Source organism: Argiope bruennichi, chromosome 1 (assembly GCF_947563725.1).
Source record: "Argiope bruennichi chromosome 1, qqArgBrue1.1, whole genome shotgun sequence".
Taxonomy (NCBI): Eukaryota; Metazoa; Arthropoda; class Arachnida; order Araneae; family Araneidae; genus Argiope; species Argiope bruennichi.
Window position 1 is genome coordinate 112,193,706 of NC_079151.1, and position 23,137 is coordinate 112,216,842.

A 23,137-nucleotide genomic window follows, 5' to 3' on the forward strand; every position below is an offset into this window, starting at 1 on the left:
ATTCTTACACAGGAGCATCCCAAGAATAAAACCCAATTAAATGAAGCAACATTATAACAGTTGAGAGACAAAAAGCAGAGGTGAACTTCATGGAAATGTGTTGCAAGGCCATGAGTGACCTAAAAGATACCCCAACTATTAACTATCAAAAAATGATTTTTTGTTTTTTTTTGTATATGTTATTATTTCTGTTTTTTTTTTTTTTTTTTCTTTATAACTGCTATTACAGTACAAATATCCATTACAAAAATTATGCCAATTTCTTGGTTAAATTATCCTGAAAATGATAAAACATCACATAATTGTTACTGTGAGCCATCAAATTTCAAAAATGTAGTTTTTCCAAAGGGTTTCCACAATTTTTATCACTATTATATATACTTGGGAGGAATATATTAAGAAAGTAAAGTACAGTATTGCAGTACAATTTCATTTGTAAATTATGACAATATTAATCCTAATGTGCTGGATTTTAGTTATTTTTCATAAGTCTATGCATTTTGGCATAATTCACATCGTTACTTACATTTTAATTAGTGATTCTCTATTTTTACAAGTTAAAAGTAAAACTTTATGTTTGTAATTATATCTTTGTTTGTGAAAGTGTTTTTTTTTTTACAATTAATATTTTAAATGTAAAGCTAATTGTATTTAAGTTGTGTTTTTTTTTCTTTTTGTGTGTGTGTGTTAAAATCAATTATCTAAATTCATAATATGTAATCATAAAAATATGTTGCTACAAGCTATATTAGATTCGGTACAATATTACAGAATGAAATGGAACAAACTGTTATGCACATAATTTGTCCTATTAACACATTTCAAACATGCATATATTTCACAAAGTAAATTAATCTTAATAGCTCGACATATTTTATTTAAGTTTTAAAACGGAAAAATGAAAAGTAACAAAAACAAATTGGTTAATTATCCTAAAAGTTTTCTCCAGCACATCTTTTGATAGGAATGTTTGCAATATTTATTTACATTATTAGCATTTGCTTACATTTTGTTTAAGATATTTAAGCATGAGAATAAGCCAAAGAAAGATTGACCTAATGTTTGGAAAACATATAAGTGTTGTGGTCTTCATATTTCCTCCCACCTCTAAAACTATTTAATCAAATGTGATGCTTTATGACTATTTAAGGAGCCATTAGATATCCACATATTTCAATTCAAATTAATTTTAATAAAAACATATTTCTTAATAATAACTATTGCTCCTATGATATAACATTATCCTAGATGGCAGGGCACACTTATAATGCCCATTACTACCAAAAACATTTAATACAGGGAGTGAATATTCTTTTTTATTTTAATGATAAGTAGCACATAAGTAAGAGATTATTTTAAGAACTTTATTTGATATCACAGCATATCTTGAGAACATGGTTGAAAATAAAATAAATCTAACACTGTATCCCATCTTTCTTTATAACTATCAAAATACTAAAACATGATTCCTATAAAATTTATTGTAGATCAAATTTCAAATTTAAGTAGACAACCATTCAGACTGAAATTTATTTCTTCGTTATAAGAAGTTGTATTGGCTCCTTTATAAAAATAAACACCCTTTTTCACAAAAGTCAATTAAAACTAATTTTAAAACCTAGTAAAAGAAGAGATTTTACATTTCTCTAATATCAAATTAAAGTCACCTGCAATTGTTTGTTCAATCTTTATATTATAAAATACTATATAAAGCAATCAATTTTGTCCAAAGAAAACTATACTAAAATCATTTCTAATTACTTTTAAAATTTCAGGAAAAGAGATAATATTATTATTAAAACAGGGAATTCTCTAATTATTTAATTTGTAAATAAACAATTCTAAACTTAGGAATAATTTCCTCTTTACTTATCTAACAAAATTTTGAATTGAAAAGACATTCTAGGATATAAATTATTTAACTACTTACAAAATACACAACCCATAATTTATTAGTAGTTTTCAACAGAGCAGAAAATATGTAAGGAAACTTCATAAGATAAATATAGCAATGATTTTATCTGCTTAGTTTTATATATATATAAATATATCACAGATTTATTTTTATCAATATGTACAAACTCTGTATAGTGTAACTATAACAAAGATTTTGTCTGCTTAGTTTTGCACATTTAAATACCACATATTAGTTTCTCCTCCATTTTCATCAAAATGTACACACCATTTCTAATGTTTGCAGTAATACTGATTCTTTTTAGATAGATAAACATATATGCATATATACAATGAATAAAACATGTTCTTTAATTGAATTAAGTATAACTATTATAAAAAGATTATTTTCAAGAGGAAGGAAAAAACAGCACAATAATAGTTACCTTAATATAAAAACAGTAATATCAAATTTTGATATAAAATCTTAAAATTTTGATATAAACATTAAAAATAATAGCTCAAATTTCATTTATTATACTTTCTGAATGAAGTGCTTAAAATAATATTCACTAGAAAAAATATATTAAAAAGTTAATCTTAATAACTGAGAATACATAAATGCTTTCTTGTAATTCTTCGGGCATATTACTTAGAAAATTTATTTATATATGAAAAATACTTTTTTATCAACAATATTGGTAGAAAATCTTAAAAACAAAAGAATTAGATCCAACCTGTAATACGTGTAGCATCTTAATTTGAATTAACAAACAAAATATTTTACGAATTTCATCTTTGCTATCTATTAGGTTGAAACAAACTAGTGCTTCTTGCTTTTTGTTCAAAATATAACAATACTTTAAGTCACTGATCTTAAGTTTATATTGAAGTTTAATCATTTTAAAATATTAGATAAAAATATATAAAATGATAAAAATTGACATTTTATACAATTTACCACAGGCTTTTAAAATCAGTTTGTAAAAATGCACTTGAATGATTCTTGTTGTTTTTATATAAATATACGTCTATATAATTTTAATGTGACTTCAGTAAGTATTATGTTTCCAGAGTGTTTCTGAGCATAATAAATAATATCTACATTCGAAATTTTTAATTAGACCTAAACACAAAATTACTGAGATATTAAAAAAAGCTTAGTAACTGATAGTTTTACAATACAAAACTAAGTAAATAATAATTTAGAAAATATTAAAATTTCTACTATTTAAATATCTATAAATATTGAGAAATCAAAATCTGAAACCCTTTTCTATTTCAAGTGTATTTTTTAAAGAGCCATAATCAGATAACAGCTCTTATAAATATGTCAAAAATAATATATATATATATATATATATATATATATATATATATATATAATCAATTCAGATTTAGAACAGCAAATCTTTAAAAGAAGTCATAAAATGAATGTAAATAATTATTTTTTATTGAATTTAAGGGAGTAATTTTAATTACTAATGATTAAAATATCTGACTTGCAAAATTATAAATAAACAAAAAAAGTTTAGAAAGAGCAATGAGATAATGTGAATATATGATAAAAACGCATTCAAAAAATAATTCGTAAGTTCAAAATTTCATCCTTTTATAATATCTACAGATTTATAGAATATGCAACATATCTATAAATCACTTATAGATATGCTACAGATTCCTGAAGAATAAATGCATTAAATCTGTTTTTACTGAATATTACTACTCCAGATTTGTTTACAAGTTAAATATTTTTTAATTCTTTAATATTTATTATATATTACATTTATTAATAGTTCATATATTTCTTTTCTTTTTAAACTTAAACAATAGAATAGTCATATTCATTAAAATAAAAAATATATATATAAAACAAACTATTGTAAACAAATAATAATACGAATAAAATATAAAGATAATAGAAAAGAGAAAAAATTATTCATTGAAGTAGCATCTAAAAATTAGATACTATGAAGATTCTAAAGTTCTGTTGTCATAATGTTAAAAAAAAAAAAAACACGAATGTAAACTTAATTATTATTATTATTGAGAAGCGATAACGGGATATAAACATCGTTGTGTCAAAAATATCTGTAAAAACAATTTCTAATTATAAAGATTAGGATTTATCATTAAGCAAAAATACAGGAATTTTTAATAGTAAAACAAGAATTCCTATAACGTTACATATAAATGATACAAAAATCGCTAATATTAAAAGAGATATTATATATCATAGTTAATAAATTGAATAAAATCTCATTCTTACTTCACCATAAAATTACAAAGTTAATCAGGATGTACACATAATATCAATGAGATGTAATTATTTCCAGAGATCTCACATCCGCTCTAGAGCATACACCAGCTTACCCCACACCGTAAAGTCACTCTCATTCATTCACAAACTTTCGTCCATTGACAAAAATCAATTTGACCTCAATAACATCGCGACCTTCGAGTAAAATGGAATATCTGAAATTTACTTTAGAATAAAATTTCAAGTTCACATTATAAGGAAAATAATCCAAGCAATCATGAAAAATTTCTTTGGAATTAAATAAAACCTTACACAAGTAAATCAAATACAGCCACAGGGCATAAGTTAAATGCTTCAGCGTCACTTGTACGTTAAGCCTCTTCAGTACTATATTTCAGTAGAATTATAGAAATAATTTAAAATCAGACTTACTCTTCGTGGCTACCTTCCATCATTTTTTATCTGATCTTGGCCCATTTTATGATGATTTGGATGAAAAACGTGGCCACGACTCGCAAACCCCTCACAAATTTTCCATAGGCCTAACCATCCAAAACGGTACGTATGTATCCTTAACTTCAACAACACAAGAAACGGACCGCAGTGCACCGTGTCTCCTTCCGCAATGTAAAGAGTTACGATAAAAAGGACTTCGTAAAGATTTTTTGGGAGATTTCTTTTAAATCTTCTAAAAATATTGATGAAAACAGTTACTTAGAAAGATATTTTCCACAAGAACAAATGTTTTTTACTTGATTTTGCAGAGAATAACATCATTGTTTTCGATTGTACAACTGCCGCGCTCTTGTTCAATTTTATTCCTTGTATCAGTATTAGGGTTGAATTTGACAGTATATATAGTAAGTTAATGCTGATGGATTGTAAAAAGTAACTCCGAAGTCCATTGAACACTACAATAGTCCACTGAATTCTTTTTCGATAGTGAAGCGCCTAAATCTCAAACGAAAAAAATTGATCCAACCCGATTCACAGTCGTTGACGCTGAAAGGAAGAGAGACTATTCTATTCAGCTTTTTCGGGTGGGCGCTCCACTGCTGCAGACACGGTTCTACCCATGTGGATGATAGGGATTGTTGCAGGTTTTGTTTTGTTTTTTTATTGTCGGTGTATACTACAATTTTCTCTTCTTTTTTCACTCAGGAAATGAATCTTTGAAAATATACTGTTATTTGATTCATTTCATACGTGATTTTTTTTTTATTTACAAATATTTCCAGTCGTTTTCAATAAATATTTTAATTGTAGTTTCGGAATCGGTTGCTCGAATCAACAGGTTTCGATGCATTCCTACAATAATTGTTAGTAAAAGGGATAAATTTTAAACAATAAATATTTCGTTTGCTTCAAATGCATAAAGCTTAAAAAAGTAATTAATAATCAATCAAGCGTTATACATGATTTTGAAAAAGTTAACTGTTAAATAAAATAAATATTATAATATATGCTAAGTGTAGTTTTGAAATTATTAAAATCTTAGTGGGGTTTTTTTTTTCATGTACTTTCAAGATAAACACATAAGTGAATCATATGATAAAGATTAATTATATTAGCAAATAAATTAATTATTTTAACATGCAAGATCAGATGTCAAAATGTTGCAATACCTCGACGTACTTTCGTATTGGACAGTAATTTTAATTTATTACAAAATATCAGTATTTTTCCAAAGCCATAGTCCATAGAGGAAATAATTTTTAATTAAAAATGTATTTGCCCTCCAAAATTTCTTCCTTGTTATTTTGTTGCATTTAATATAATCAAAACTTATATTAAATGTTATATTATAAATCAAAACTTAAATTACTTTAATATAATCAAAACTTTAATATAATCAATAAATCAGAGAAAAGAAACATTGGCCGATGTGAGATTTTCTTCAATTTTTAAAAATTTATTACCTTTTTTACAATGCCATAATATTTACTCTCATAAATGCATATAGAAGTTTGGTTTAAAAAGTGACATCCTAATTTCTCACGCGAAAAAAAAAAAAAAAACTGAACTTTATTATGGCGACATTATAACGAAAAGAAATTTTTCGTAGCACCTTTTTATAAAATAATCATTAGCAAAATGTCGACTTTAAAAAATCTACTCCAATAAATAATAGTACTTTCTTGAATAATTTTAATTTTTTTAATATAATGATACAGATTGAATGAAAAATGCAATATTAATCCATTTTTCCTTAAGTATTGTATAATCTAATGTAATAGATTATATATAATAATTTATTACATTACTCTGCAATCAATAGGTTTATATCAGTTTATTACTTTCTCGTATACGTAGTGTAGAGAAAGTATTTTCTCTACACTAAAGTCAAAAATTTTGAACTTGAGATTTTAATGAATCACCACGTTTTTTGGAATATGTCCCTGTAACAAAGATAACTCAAAAATGCTAAAATTTTGTATACTGTCTTTATACCACATTTGTATATTTCTATAAAATTTTGAACAAAATCCGTACGAGGGAAATCTGTCACATATAAGTTTACGCAATAACTACGAAACGAAGGAAGGGATAAAATTCGGCACCCAGATTTAACATTTATAGTGTACATACCTACCAAGTTTGAGTCAAATCTAATAAATGGCTCACCGTCTGTCGATCTGTACTTTCATAAATATGTAAACACGATAACTCAAAACGCAATGACTTAAATATATCAAATTCGATATGTAATTTTGTGACTACAGTTATAGCTTTACGTCAAATTTTTGATTCAATAGATTGGGAGAAATGCGTTTGAAACACAAATTCTAGTTTCAGATACTATTTACCGCATGCCAAGGATTAATCGCCAAAACTCTCGCCAAGGATCACATGTAAATTCAGTAAAAATGCCAAAATCACGCCAAAGGTTAATATCTCAACTACTGAACGCCAATACCATACAAGGCGTTCTATGGATAATACCTTTATTAAATAATACGCGCGAAAATTTTGGAGTGGCCACTCCCACTGGTTTTTATCTATGTTTTTATTATTCTTCACGGCACCTAATTACGAAGTTAGTTGTTTCTGGATTTTGATTTAATTATTTTACTGTGTTATTTTGAGTTAGGGAGAAATGTTGTGGGACAAACGTAGTTATCGTAGTCAAATAGTGTGAACGTCACATAAACGGCTTCCCTCACTAAAATTTCACACCATACTAGCAAGATAATAAATGCATTTATCAGTACAATGTGGGAATTGCTTCCTTGTTTATATAATGAACTTCGCTTATCAATTATGAACAAGAAATGCCTATAGCGGTTAAGAAAAAAGTCATAGGAAAAAAAGAGAGGTGAAGCAGAAAATATCTAATACTAAACAATGTTTTTTTATGATGCATTATATTTCAAAATTAAAAAGAACGGATGTTAGACCAACAAATTAATTTTCTATGCCTATTTTATCAGAAATTAGTCGCTTTTGGTGACCAGTTAGTTGGTCGGAATTAAGGGTCAGTAAAAATTTCAATTAGATATTTTGTGTAATTTCAACTTAATGGTTCTCTAAACAAACAAAAAAAAAATTAAACTTCAACTCAGTCCCAAGGGGAGGGGAAGGCACCTCATAATTGAGGATGGGAAGCTTCCGGCGTGATGGTTGGTTCTCATCATTCTGGTGGGTACTCAAAACGGTGAGGGTCTGACTCCTCCCACTGATGACGGGACGTACCTCCTTATTGAAGAGTTGCACCGTAGCCGGTGATAGCCCTTAGGACTCAACCACAGTTCTCGCTAGTGTTGCTACTGCAGCCAGTCATTCAGATTCTCCTACATGCCTTCCGGTGGGTCGGAGTAGCCAGTTTGTGGTTTAAACTTCAATTTTTGTGGATATATAACTAGTATTTTTTTTTTTTTTTTTTTTAGAATCCTTGCACAGTTCTATTCATTATGCTGTGCATTTCCCTAATTTTATCTCTATATCTATTTATCCAACTATAACAGAGGAAAGAGCAGAAGTGTTTTAAAATTAGGGCTGTTTAATTTTTTTAAACTATTGCTTGATTCTAAAGCTAAAGCTTAATTGTAGGTACAACAAAATTTTAAAAAGATTTATTGAAAGATAACTTATACTTAAACCTACTCATCATGAAAAAGTAGTCAGAGCTTTTGTATCTGGATCATCAACAATGGGGAAAAAAAAAATAGGATGCCATATTGATGACAACAAAGAAGACGATTCGAGTTTCATTTGAAAAATGTAATACACTGTTTTAAATTTTAAGTTGAAGTAAAAATTATTTTAGTGCTGCAATGTTTTCGGAAAAAGGCTGGAATTCCCCTTAATTTTTAAAATTTCAAAAAAAAAAAAAAAAATTGCTCCGAGGTGCAGATATTCACTTCTGAAAATATATTAGTAGTAGTTCTAGATGAAAAGGTCAGACTAAGAAAACATCGAATATGCATTCCTCGTTAATTGCAGAGCAAAATAAAACAACATTGAAACAATCTACAACAAGTTTTTTCAAAGCACCTTATACAAGGGATATCAAATTCAAATGCCATTCGGACAAATAAAGCTTAATTTTATAAGAATCACCCCCCCCCCTCAAAAAAACCCTTCAAATTTTTATAAAGAAGTAGGTTTATTTCCAAAACATATTGTAAGAATAATAAAGCTAATGGATGAATAATTTTTACTTTCTCCTGTACGTAGTATAGAAAAATATTGTAATTGTCAAAAAAATTCGAACTCGACATTTTGACGAATCTCCACATTTTAAAGAGCCCTGAGTTCCTCTCAGTTCGAAGACACATTTTTGGAAAATAGCCATCTGTCTATGACGGACGCCTTCAGCTAAACGGATGAAACTCGTAGATTGCTATCAAATTTTGAACAAAATTCGTCTGCTTGATTGGCTGTTCAAATATAAGTTAATGCGATAAACTACAAATCGAAGAGATCTAGATGGATAAAATTCGGTACATATATTTAATATTTACATTGTAAACACCTGCCAAATTTCGCACCAAATCCAACAAGTGGTTGACCGTCTGTCGATCTGTACTTTCAGAAACATGTAAACGCGATAACTCAAAAACGCTATGACTTAAATATATCAAATTTGGTATGCGATTTTGTGACTACAAGTGTAGTTTTGTATCAAATTTCTGTTTCAATTATTTGAGAAAAATTCGTCTAAAATACAAATTCGATTTTCGGATGCTAGGGTTTAATCGCCAATGAGCTCGCCAAGGATGACATGATAGATTCAGTAAAGATACTAAATTTATACCAAAGGTTAATATTTCGTAACTATTGTTCACCAATTCAATGCAAGAATAAACGATAAAGTTTTGGGAAAACCACATCCACTGGTTTCTTCCCTTATATTTGCCATTGTTTTTATTATCATTTTCCCTACAATGGGAAATACCGTACTCGCAGTGATTACATTAAAAGCTAACCCAAAATGTGTGTCTGTGTGTTGCACTCTGCAGATCAGACTGTGCGACCTAGAACAACCAACTTTCACACAAAGATATTATGGAGGATTAAAATTCTGTTTCAAATGTTATTAGTGTCAATTTCTTTTCCTGTAATAACTTTCGAAATTATAATTGCACAAAAGTAGTTTTTACAACCATTTTTATGTAAAATGTATGAATTTATGTAAATTTTATGTATGCTTACAACCATTTTTATGTAACCATTTTTATTCCAATATGGCGAATTGCTATGAGTGAGGATAGAACCTGGGACTTTGTGGTTCGTAGCCCAGTAACATGACCACGATACAAAAGCAATTGCTCGTGTAGCGTAGCTGTTAATTGGCTTATAAGCTTTCACCACAAATTCAAAAAAAAGTTGGTTTTAATTTATACTAATTTATTTGCAAAACATTTTTTGTTTTGCATATTTTTTATATTTTTTTCGAATCACGTAATCTACTTGGTTGTTCAACAAATACTTCTGTTGCAACACTTACTCCATGTTCCTCTTCATTCAGAGCGCGGCTTAAAATTGAGTAATTTTCATCTCTTCCTTGAATTGAAGAACATGCAAGAACCCCAAACTTCCAGACTAATTAGTAACTTTAAGACATGCCTCACATCATTGGTGGAAACTTTTTCGCAGAGAGAATTGGAAATTTTGTCCATCGATATGGCAATGCCTGGGTCTTAACGGTGATTTTATCGAAAAGTAATCACGTTCGTTCAGAACTTTTGATAATAAATTCACTTTATTCTTTTTATGTTTTTATATGATCGATCGAAGCTAGATAAGAAAAAAAATCAGCGGTAGTGCTCTCTCTAAACCTTTCTCACATACTCTCTAATAAAGATATTATCCCAGTGAAGCTTTGAATGGCGTACAATTGTTACGCAGTATTAACCTTAGGTGTGAACTTAGCAATTTTACGGAATCTATAGTACCATCCTTGGCGAATGTTTTGGCGAGTAATCCCTGCCATGAGATCAAAAGTATCCAAAAATCAAATTTGTGTTTCATACGCTTTATTCCACTCGACTGAAACAAAAATTTGATACAAAACTATATTTAAAGTCACAAAATCACGTACCAAATTTGATATATTTAAGTCATTGCTTTTTTGAGTTATCGAGTTTAAATGTTTCTGAATGCGCAGATCGACAGACGGTCAACACCTTTTTAGATTTCGCTCAAAAGTTGGTAGGCGTCTATACTAAAGATATTAAATCTTTGTATGATTTTTGAGTTATTTTTGTCGCAGATAGACAGCAGACCAACATTTTCTAAAAAATGTTTTTTTTCGAGCTTCGGGGGTATTTAAAACATGGAGATTCGTCAAAATCTCGAGTTCTAATATTTTGACGATAACGTTCTAATAATTTCTCTATACTTCGTATACAAGAAAGTAGAAAACAGCCGCCGTATTTTACGATTCCAACACCAAGATAGAACTACTATACATTTTAAATATTGTAATGTCCTGATCTAGATTGATCAAATAACGAAGCAGAATTTCCAGACAATTCTTTATTTTACAGCCCTATATGTACAAAGAACAACTTGTTCTAATATTGGTTAAATAAATAGTTATTTACACCTGTAGTAGGAGATACAACAGTCAAAGTCGAAGGTTTTTCTTGAAACTCAATCCTCCATCACGTCAACACGACCACTCCAGGGGTAGTTTCTCAGACTCCGAACTCGTGGGCGTAGTCCAACCGTCTCCTGCAATTCGTTTCTTCTCCCTCCTCCTAAAAAACAAAATCTCCGCACTTTATTTCGGTGACAATCTCCGCTTCTTAATTTACATTGGTCATTTGAGCTCTCTTTCGGCCAATCGGGTTTCAGCAATATGCTCTTTCAACGGCGCCAGTGGATCGTGGGTAGGTCCTTTCACAAAGAGAAACATCTAGCATCCAGAGGTTTGGGCACCCCTTTCTCTTTGAAGGTACTATCAATACCTCTTGGACCAGAAATTCCACATGCGGTCTTTCATTGTAGTCGCTAATGAACAGATGCGGGACCACCCCGGTGAAAAGATCCACCATCTGGCTTTCTCGAGGCGTTTAGTAAGTAACAGCGACGACACAGCTGGCTGTAAATGTCTTATCAGTACTGGGAAACGGAGAATGTTACAATATCTATAAAGTCGGATAAAAACCATCTAACGAAAATAAAACTAATAAGTGGGTGTTCATATTCTTGATTTGTAATTAATACAAAGCCGAGTTATTGAAAAGAATTCCTTATATATTATCTTTATCAACAACTTCTTTTTATCTCTCATACCTCCCCATCCCTCTTAGAACATACCCCCAGGCAAAGCGTAGCCGAATTATTTAATTTACGACTACACCCCTAAAAGCAAGCAGCTTTCCTGCAGACAAATGCTTCGTTATTGCTTCTTAACACTACTTCATGAAATGTATGTACTTGTCGCTCACTTTTGTTGACTGTTGTATTCGGACTTCTATACAATATACTTCTATAGCATTTAGTCAATTATAACTTATTCCTGACTTCATTTGGCTGCTTCTTGAACTTGTTCTTGTCATTGTTTACAAATTGGATGGTTTCATCGTCTTCTGGCTTTCAACAGCACACATCTATCCATGAATAGAATTTAGTGGGAGAGTAAATACTGCTATTGCAAATTAATCGACTACAAGTCGTCAGCAACACCTGCTACATAAAGAGCTGGACCCTGAACTTTATGTGCTGCAAACAAAGAAATAAAAACCATCTAACGAAAATAAAACTATTTAGGAGATTTTCAGATTTTGGATTTTTTATTAATCCAAAGCCGATATTGGTTTAAATGAAATATCGTATAAAAAAGGCTTTAATGTATCAGTAAAACCCTTTTTGAATCTGCAGTGTATGGAGATTCCAGTCATTCAGATCATATGGGAGAAACGTACTAGACTAGAGAGAAAAATTTTGCATTTCATATTGTTATGGAAAATCCGTCCTGTTACATGGCGAAAAACTTAACAAATTCGATAATGGATAACACTGCCTTATTCCTTAGAAAATTCGAAATACAGGTTACAAAACACAGTCTAAAAGAATACAAAGGCAGCAAACATCAAAATTCAAATCCATAATTAAATAAAAGCACAGAAAAGTAACGCTCAATGTAAAACAAATGGAGAGATCACTTCGAGAACTAAAGAGAACTGACTACTGACTCTCATATGTGCTCCTCCACTTATATACCTTCCATGACGCTTTGTGGAAACTTCTAGAAAGATCTGTATCTTGATTTCCGTTGAAACTATCGCCAAGATTCCTGTACTTTCGGGAATCTTCATTTTAAATGCTAAGTTTCTGGCTAAGACCGAGGTCAGTGCCTTGGATTCCTTTCGGCATCAATTAAAATATCTACAAAATTCTTTTCCTCACAAAGTAACTAACTGAGTAGAGAGAGCAGCAATTTTACAAATTCGTAGCAATATGTTATCAAATGGAAAGCATTTGTAAAAAATTTTCCTCTCATATTAATACATGCGAGACTTTCAAATGATAAACGCTTTCTCGAAATGTATATTTAGAATAATGCGAGTGTGAAATCCTCAATATAAAGATATTGTTACAATTCTGTAATTTTGCTACCCGGCACGAATAGTGTCATCGTGGGAAAAACCGTAGTAAGATCTGTCCTGTGCGTGCTGAGCGGATGCCGCGTCAATGACCTCAAAGCTTGGTGACCAGTTGGCGACTTGGCGACGAATTTGGTGAGTTTGGCGACGAAATGGTTTATTTTAATGGTTAAAAATAAATTTGGCGAGTTTGGCGACAATATCCTTACTCACAGAAAAATATCGTTTCTAGATCATGGGAAAAGGGGGAATAGACATTCCTGTTGTCGAGAAAAGACACCATAAATGCAATGAATTTATTTATTTAAAAAGAAAATATACGCTTCAGGAAAACTATAGTTACTGGATGAATTACGAAAAAAGAACGCCAAATACACAGAAAGTTAAAACCATGAGTCATGAATCATAAATGCATTAAAAACCTATTGGTTTTTAAATGTATTTACTAAGAAATGAGAAATTGTAAACTTTAAACATTAAAAAGCATTAAAAATTAAAAATTTGAATATATTCAATCCTAGAAACTTTAAAATATACATTAGGAATTTAAAACTTGTAGATATTTGATTTTAAAAATACTAAAGGTAAATAAAAAATTCAAGTTCATCAGAAAACGTGTTAAATATTTTATAAAATTTATGTGGAAATGGTAATTTTTATGTGTGTGAGTACTTTTTCTAGAAAATTAAATTTGACAAATACGTTCTGAAATGGCTCTAAACGTAAAAACAACCCTAAAGTAACTTAAAATTAAATTAGAATGTAAAAAAAATAATAATTTATGAACCCCAAGAATTTCTGAGAAAATTGTATGAACAAACAATCGCAGAAGTTCTTGGAATACGTTGATTTCAAAAATAAAGTTGTAAAACTGAGCTTTAAAATATCAATCTTAAAGAAGGAAATCCAAGGAGATCCAGCAAAGTTTCAGACTATTTTTAGATTAATCATGTCTTTAAACCAAAAAAAAAAAAAAAAAATCGCACCTGCAATAGTAACACCCGGAACAAGCACCCATAAAATGAACTTGACTTTACATCCTAACTAATAATAATAATATATATATATATATATATATATATATATATAAGAAGGTGGACACAAATCAATTTTTTTAATATTTTAATTACACTTTCATTCATTAAAATTAGTTAAATATGACTTTTATTTAAATTTGATTTCAATAAAACTTTGTTATATTTGCAATTTAATTCTTGAATCGAGCAATGTGCGCCCATTTTTAAATACTGCTGTTCTGCTATAATATATTACAAAGTGCGTCTATTTTCGAATACTGCTGTTCTGCGTGAGATAATTTGATGCAAACCATAGAAAATTAGGGAAATGCATAGCACAACAAACAGAATTTAATGTAATACTTATGAAATAGTTGGAATTATATATTTATCAAAATTTAAAGTTAAAAATATTTTGATGAGAAGCCATTATGGCAGAGTTGCACAAAATATTTAATGAAAAATTTTAGCAGTTACTAATTCCGTTCATCAAAGGCGGCTGGCTTCGAAAATGCAGCTGCAAAAGTTACAGCACCAATATTTTTTTATCAGAATTGCCATTCTTTCCTGTCTAATGATTCTTTCCTGTCTAATGAGCTGTAATTGATGAAAATGACCAAACTGTTAAATCTGGATGGTAGAAATCAGTGGTACTAAATAAATTTGTACCATAACAATGGTCTGGTATAAAGCAGTGATGTCTTGCCCTCCCCCCTCCCGTCTTTTTTCAGCAGCAGTAAACCCTAAAATTATTCTCATTTTATAAAGCTTATTATTTGTAATTATCTCCAAATAAAACTCCTTTCTGTCTGGTGAACACCATTTTATTTTATTTTTGGGTTCATTTTTTGTGCCCCTTCAGGTAGACTGTTACAGATTAGGACACCTCTAACAATTGGGTGCCACGTCTAGGTCACAGAATCGTTCTTACACACCAAATGTTAAGATACAAAAAAAAAAAAAAAAAAAAAAAAAGAATTAACAAAAACTTTTTACTCGACAGATACGCCATCTATCGGCGTGAAGCTGTAACATTATTATTATTTTTTAATCTTATTCGGTTACTTTTCCACATAGAAGAGCTTGGTGAATAATGAAAACGCAAATAGTAATTAAAAAAACAAAGAAGGAATATAGATATTGAATCAATAATTAAGAGATTGACAATCTTAGAATGCTCAAAAAGCAGTCTACGAAACCATCAAAATTTGTTCACTGCGCAATAGCTTAGCGGCGTATCGAAAAGTGAAATCTCAAGTATCATTCCATTGAATTCGGTTTTAGTGCGGCTGCAACCAGCCCATTTCTAGCGCATGATCAATAGCATGGTGTTTCCTTTCTCTTTCTCTCACACACATAAATGCGGTGCATGTCTGCATTCGTTTCGTGTTTTCCTGTTCACTATGAATCCGTTATTATTTCATTTTTACATTGCGCCGATAACTACAATTAGAAAGTTTAGGTTAATTAAAGATAAAGCTATTTCTTTTAAATTGAATTCTCTTGGATTTTTTAAAACTTTTTAATTTGTATGCTGAGCTGTTTGCTTTTGAATTGACGTGCCCAAACTGGTACCAACATCGTAGTTTATCAAAATGACCATGCCTTTAAATCTGGAACATTTAGCAACAATGCTTATTTGATTAATATAAATTATTATGTTCATTAACACGATCATATCATTACATCTAGATCGAGTATCCGCAATGGTTGTGGTCTAAAGTAAAAAGACTTCTGTTAAAGTAGTTTGTATGTGAAGACGTTTTTTTTTTTTTTTTTTTTTTTTTTTTTTTTCCTTTTCTTTTCAAAAGTACCAATATAATCATCAGTATTTAAATGCAAAATGTTATATGCGTATAATCTAGTTGATCTTTTATAACTTGTTTAAAACTTTTTCATATTCCTGAATCATAACATATTATCTCGGGTTGAGAATCGAGTCTTATGGCCTCCAATTTGTTATCATATCGTAAATATTTTTTTAAAAAATAAAATAATTTACTTACATTAAAATAAATATCAATATTAATAAACGGATTTACTTATTATTAAAACCATAAGGGATTTATCTGTCATGCAGTGATTAAAAACGCAGGTTATCTAATTATTCAACAGATTTAAAAAATCATAATCTAAAGATTTGCACAAGTCCGAACAAATCTGTATTGAAAACAAGCTTAACAGTTAAAACAATTCTTGATTAAAGCGATATTACAATTTTTTTTACAGATAGTAGCATAAAATATATCACTTTTAGATTGGTCTTATAAATAGTGGCAACTTGAATATTGTAGTCATGAGAGTGCCAAAACTAACCTCATTTTTTTTTTCGTTTTTTTTTCAGCATAACATTTTACCATTTCTAACTAATTTTGAATAATTTAATTATTAAACAATAAAAGATAATAATACAATTTCTTGAGACGATGTGAACAAATTTTTAAAAAAAGATTTTCCATTTTTATAATGTTTATTTTAACATAAAAAATCACAAATTAAAATTTTCAGTTATTCTCGTGTAATTCTTACTCTCCTTTATAAAAATGTATTCGCCTGAGGGTGAATAACAAATAATCATGAAAGTGTAGAGTTAAGATCAATATACATATTGTTGCTTTCAAATTTATTTTCCAAGAATTCAATAATAAAATATTTTTAATTAATTTTTATTAATAGTAGTACTTTATTCAATTCCAACTAATAGTTCACACTCTCCCTATATATATTTATATATCTTGTTCAAATTTTCAATCGTTAATAAAATACTTTTTATTCATCCACTCAAGTTCAAATACATTTTTTTAAACTTGTAGTGGATGAAACTTGATGTTTATACAGTTGTTTTTCCAAAAATTAATTCATTAATTAAATTTGTCCAGTAATTTCTATTTGGTCGCCAAAATCGCCAAGTCTATTTTGCCACTTAATATTGTCATTCTGTCATATGTATATACATATTTATATTAATTGTAATTATTTAATAAAAAGTAACTAAAACACACACAAAAAAAATTGTTGACCTAAGTAGGAATTGACTTAAAAATATTTTTTTATATATATTACTTGTTTTTTTATTTACATTCAGATTCGCAAAAACTTTTTTTAGCAGAAAAAAAAAATGTTTATAACGTCGTTCTACTGTTTTTTTTAATATTAATTAATTAATTAAATTTGTCCAGTAATTTCTATTTGGTCGCCAAAGTCACCAAGCTCTATTTTGCCACTTAATATTGTAATTCTGTCATATGTATATAATATTTATATTAATTGTAATTATTTAATAAAAAGTAACTAAAATTAAAAAAAATGTTGGCCTAAGTAGGAATTGACTTAAAAATATTTTTTATATATATTACTTGTTTTTTATTTACATTCAAATTCGCAAAAACTTTTCTGTAGCAGAAAAATGTTTATAACGCCGTTCTACTGTCTCTGAAAAAAAAGGATGTATATTCCTCCCTTCACAAGCTATGGAGAGCACCGAATATACTTTGTTACTACTCGGATTCAGTGGTAGAAATGCTTTATTCTTTTGGTAGCACGTTTCATTTACAAAAAGTGAAGCCTTAAAGAATGGAAATTCTTATCATCCCAGCTTATCCTAAAGGACATAAGGGGGATATAAGCTAGTGGGAAGGGAAGGAATGCAATGTATTACTGCACATGCGCAGCGACAGAAATTGGTACTTTTTGGAAGCTTTCTTTTTATGAAAAGCAGAATATCGTTTTCCGCTCCACTTTCCATTCTGAAAGTAGTAAAGGAAGTTATAAAATGAAATAAATTAGTGGTTATATTGTTACGAATTTGTAGAGCTGTTCTTAGGATTGCAAAGACATTTTAACATAAATTATTAAAGGGTACTAAATAGATGGTTATTTGGTTAATAATTTAAAGTTAAATGTTTTTTAAAATATAAAAATACACCAAATCAAATTGGTTTCCGTAATCCATAATTGTCGAAATTTATTCAAAAATTCATGAAGTGAAATTATTCACAATTTCCAGTTTAAGGTATTCGACTACATTTGAGAGCCATTTTTAAAAAAGAAAACGATATTTCAAGCAATATTTTTCTATTTGCAAATGGTATTTATGCAAAAATTTAATACATCATACAAAAATATTTTATAGTTTAATAATTTTTTCAAATATTTGAGAAAAAGAATTCTTTGTTCCAAATTTGAACTTTTTCAATACTCTTAATGAAAAGCAAATATCCGGAATGGTATATTTTGTAATATGTGTAATAACTGATGATTCAGATATTGGAATAATTAAAAATCGTAGCAAATTACAATCGTTTTGATGTAAAATCATCAATTTTCGTGCAATTTTGACCTTTTCCCGAAACTTAAACGTTGCGTAATTTTACTATGGGTTATCGTTGCTTTTATATTTTGATTCATTCCTTAGGCAGCATTATAAAAAAATGTTTATTTGTAATACTGCCAAACAATATTTTTAATAGTATTTTAGTAATCGCATAAATTAAAACATAAATTAAAAAAGTACTCTGATCAGGTTGGTAATGTTGGAAGGTGAATATAAAATGTAACGAGTGATAAGGAGGGTTAGAACAAGGGGGTCAGTTCATAATACTTTTTTGTATTTAAAGTAATTATTTTATCTTGATATTCAAAGCATAACTTAATAAAATGTAAACAATAAAAAAATGCACATTTTAAAATTATTATTTCATATTTTTTCTGATCATGTATTGCCATAATTCGCATTGTAATTCAAAAGAATAGAGTAATTTTTAAAATTTATGTAAATTTTATGGTTAAAAATAAATAATTTTAACGTAAAATTTTGATATAGGTAGGTAATAAGTAAAAATCATGGGTCCAATAGTCCAGACCGTTTGAATTACAACTGCTAGATTTGTCCCATATACAGGGTGTTGCCGAATTCGACCGACAATTTAAGAGAGATGATAGTAGGTATAAAGAGTATAAAAAATCACTATACAACATAGGGTCCCAAATGAAGTTTAGTAGGTAAAAATCGCAAAAATATACAAAGTCCGAAAATCGTTGGAAATGGTAAAAAATTAATTAAAAAATAACAAATGATGTTTAAACTATGAAATTTTTTTAAGTAAATGCACATTCTTAAAAGTTTATCTTCATGTAGGTAACATGCCGATTTGATGATTCAGAGGGTCGTAAATTACTGAAAACGAAAAAGGGGTTTAGAACCCTTATTTGCGAAAATATTAAAATCCGAGGAAAAATAAAAGATTGATAATGTAAGAAATTTTATTCTCTTTAATTTGATATAAGCTTGTAGTATAAGAACAGAGGAGTTTTTAAGATATTCAAGAAAAACTAAAATGGTCACCTGCAAACATCGCTGCAATGTCGGTACTGATGTTTGCAGAGAGTATTGCCAAATGCCCTCTGCCCGAAAGATCAATTCAGAGCTGTGATAGTAGGCATTAAGGAGATGAAAAATTACTCTTAAACATAGGGTCGCAGGTGACGTTAATTCGGTAAAAATCGCAAAAACAGACGTCGAAGAGACAATGAACCTGTTGAAGAGAATGGCCCTATGAATGCAAGGATTTGAAACAAGGTAATCGAGAAGAGGCTTTCTCGTATGTAAATTTTTCATGCATTTGAGGAAAATAAAAGCAGCTAGTATTCATTAATGAGCATTGCAAAATTGATGTCTTTAAACTTCATTTGCAAACAAAATATCAGATTTCACGAATGACGAATATGCAGATATGCATTTAACATACGGCCGAGCGGATGACAATGGGCACCTAGCACAAAGAATGCACCAAGTGCAATATCCGAGGAGTCGTTGTCTGATCCATATCATGTTTTCATACATGAATCAATTGCTGCGGGAGTTAGGATCCTTGAAAGTAGTGAGGCCAAATCCAGGACCAGAACACAGTGTGGGGATCACCTCATACAAAGAACAGAGTTTTGCAGCGCTTTGGTGATAGATAGCCCATCAATAAGCACACGATCAGTTGCAGATGAACTGGGTATTCGATAAGAAAACGGTAAGATTATGCGTGCTGAAAACATGCAACCCTTCCATTTGCAGAAACTCCAACTCCTATGCGATGATAATTATCCACTGAGAGTAGAGTTCGCACTCTGAATGCTCGACGGCACAGAGAAAGATATACACTTTTCTGCTAGAGCTTTATTCTCAGATGAAGTCTACTTTACGAGAGAAGGTGTCTTCAACACACACAATGCACATATTTGGTCATTCGAAAATCCCCGCATCACTATCTCTACAACACAAGTTTAATATTAACATTTGAGCAGAGATTCTCGGAGATCATTCATTGGTGCCGTATCTTTTGCCGGAACGCCTCAGTGGCGCAAAGCACCTTGTTTTCTTGCAGCACTTCCTCCCACCGGATTTATTTCAGGAAATACCGACAATTGCACATCAGAACATTTTGTTAATGCATGATGCTGCACAGCACAGTTGAATTCGTGAAATCTGACATGTTGTTTACGTATGAAGTTTAACATTAATCAATTCTGCAATGCTCATTAATGAATACTTGCTAGCTGCTTTTATTTTCCTCATCCACATGAAAAATTTACATACGAGAATGCCTCTTCTTCTCGATTACCTTGTTTCAAATCCTAACATTCATAAGGCCATTCACTTCGCCAGACTTATTGTCTTTTCGACATCTGTTTTTGCGATTTTCTCTAAATAAACGTCACCTACGACCCTATGTTTTAGAGTAATTTTTCATCTCCTTAATGTCTACTATCACCGCTCTGAATTTATCTTTTGGCAGAGAGTATTTCGCAATACTTTCTGCAAACATCGGTACCGACGGTGTAGCGATGTTTGCTGATGCCCATTTTAGCTTTTCTTGAATATCTTAAAAACTCCTCAGTTCTTATACTGCACGCTTATATCAAATTAAAGAGTATAACATTCTTTACATTTTCAGCCTTTTATTGTTCTTTTAATATTTTTGCAAATAAGAATTCTAAACTCCTTTTTTGTTTTCAGTAATTTACGACCCCCTGAATCATCAAATCGACATGTTACCTACATGAAAATAAACTTTTAAGAATGTGCTTTTGCTTAAAAAAATTTCATAGTTTAAATAACATTTGTTATTTTTTTATTAATTTTTTTACTATTTCCAATGGTTCTTGGACTCCCTATATTTTTGTGATTTTCACTTACTAAACGTCATTTGGAGCCCTATGTTGTATGGCTACTTGATGCATACTATCACCTACCTCTCTTAATTTGTTGGTCGAATTCGGCAACTCTCTGTAAACTTTGGAAGGTGGAAATGTATATTTCGAAGTGATTTTTTCTGAAATCTTTATTAATTAAAATTTAGGTTGAATTTGGCTGTTTTTCCATGACAACTTCTATAAATAGTATTGCATAAAACGAATTTTAAACCATTTCAAAATTTAAAATATTATATTTTGAATGATACCTATTTTATAATCGTACAAATTTTTCCTGAATTTTTAATTTTTTTTAATATATATATATATATAATTTTTTTCCTAATTACCTACAATATATTATTGTTGCAATAAAATTCAAATCGTTTTTATTGTTTCATCAAATCGTTTTTATTGTTGATTTGTGTGATTTTCTTACATTGTTTGGAAGGTAAAGAAGATTCTGTTAGTTATCTGTGTAGTTTAAAAAATGAAATTACAATACCACGAAATTTACAAGATAGTTGAACATAGCACATTTACATTTTATAAATTGTCACGACATCGTGTCTCTAGTCTCCTTTGGAATAGATTTATGTACACAATCAATAAAGCACATGCAAGACAATTAAAATAATACAAGTTGCCTGACATTTAAGGAAATCGTGGACATTAAAATATGTCTAATCGATTTACTTGGAATTCAAATATAACCAACTGATCGCCAAAGGCGGTTAGACATAGATAAAAAAATATACGTTAACACTTTAAAAAAACAAAAACAGACGATCTTTTTTTTTTTTTTTTTTTTTTTTTTGTAAAAATATGGCTCTAACAATTTGTAAGAGGACCAGATTAAACTTTGAAGTGTCCTTTAGTCAATACAAGTTCTTGTTCTCGACCATCGTTGGAATTTATTTTCTAAAGAAACAGTTAAAACGAAAAATAACACATTATATGCAAAACTGAAATAACAAAACATTTAATTGCCGATGACCCTCAAGAGAAAATTTTTAAGTTATAAGTAATTTCAAATAAAATATTTAAATAAATTACAAAACATTGTAACGCATTTTTAGTATACAAAATAAATAAAAAATAAACTCTAAAATAAACTCTTTCAGCCCTCAAGACTTAATTATGTGTACCGTTTTACACATTTTAATACAATGTCCCTCTTTTAATCATCATCGTAATCATTTGTTTCCTTCGACGACACCGTTAACTCTTCTAAATTTAGTGGGTGAATATCCCCACAAAAATATTTTTCACTTCTAAAAAATCATTGGATTTTATCACTCTATTTAGATTTTATTGCCTTCTTAAATCGTCTCTGATCCAATTTCTTGTTTTATTCATCAATTTTACATGTTGAATTTAAAAACGTTTCGAAAAAATCATTTTTTTTCTCGCTTTTAAATTGGTATTGAAATAATTTTAACCATTTGACATGCGCAGTTTAGTCAAAACATGGCTCTTGCGCCAATAAAATACAACAAACCAACCAACGACTTAATTATGTATAAATCTTTTTAATAAGAAAACAATAAAAAATTTGCAATTTCTATTTCTGTGTTTCTTTGTTTTTTGAATTATTGATTTGAATTTGAAGATTGACAGATGTGGCTCAAGATTTAATTAAAAAAATCATTAAATGATAAATCAGTGAAAAAAATTTGACTCAAAATTTAGTTTAAAAAATTATACATCAGATGATAAATCAGTGAAAC

The 23,137-nt window shown here is 29.4% G+C and overlaps 1 protein-coding gene and 1 long non-coding RNA gene across 3 annotated transcripts in view; one reads left to right on the top strand and one right to left on the bottom strand.

The window, feature by feature from the left end:
• The window catches only part of LOC129976475 (sprouty-related, EVH1 domain-containing protein 2-like), a 177,078-nt gene that overhangs the window by 14,851 nt on the left and 139,090 nt on the right, over window positions 1-23,137 (bottom strand). Inside the window, exon 1 of one of the 2 annotated variants that reach the window (XM_056090092.1) lies at window positions 4,586-5,056. The exons of the other annotated variant lie outside the window; for it this stretch is intronic. Within the exon in view, the coding sequence (XP_055946067.1) occupies window positions 4,586-4,608 (23 nt within the window). The 5' untranslated portion in view covers window positions 4,609-5,056. Of the gene's footprint in view, window positions 1-4,585; window positions 5,057-23,137 lie in introns of those variants that run through there. 2 annotated transcript variants of the gene reach the window in all.
• LOC129976492 (uncharacterized) overlaps window positions 5,135-23,137 on the top strand; it is a 71,040-nt gene continuing 53,037 nt past the window's right edge. Inside the window, exon 1 of the long non-coding RNA XR_008785149.1 lies at window positions 5,135-5,253. This is a non-coding gene — a long non-coding RNA (uncharacterized LOC129976492). The remainder of the gene's footprint in view (window positions 5,254-23,137) is intronic.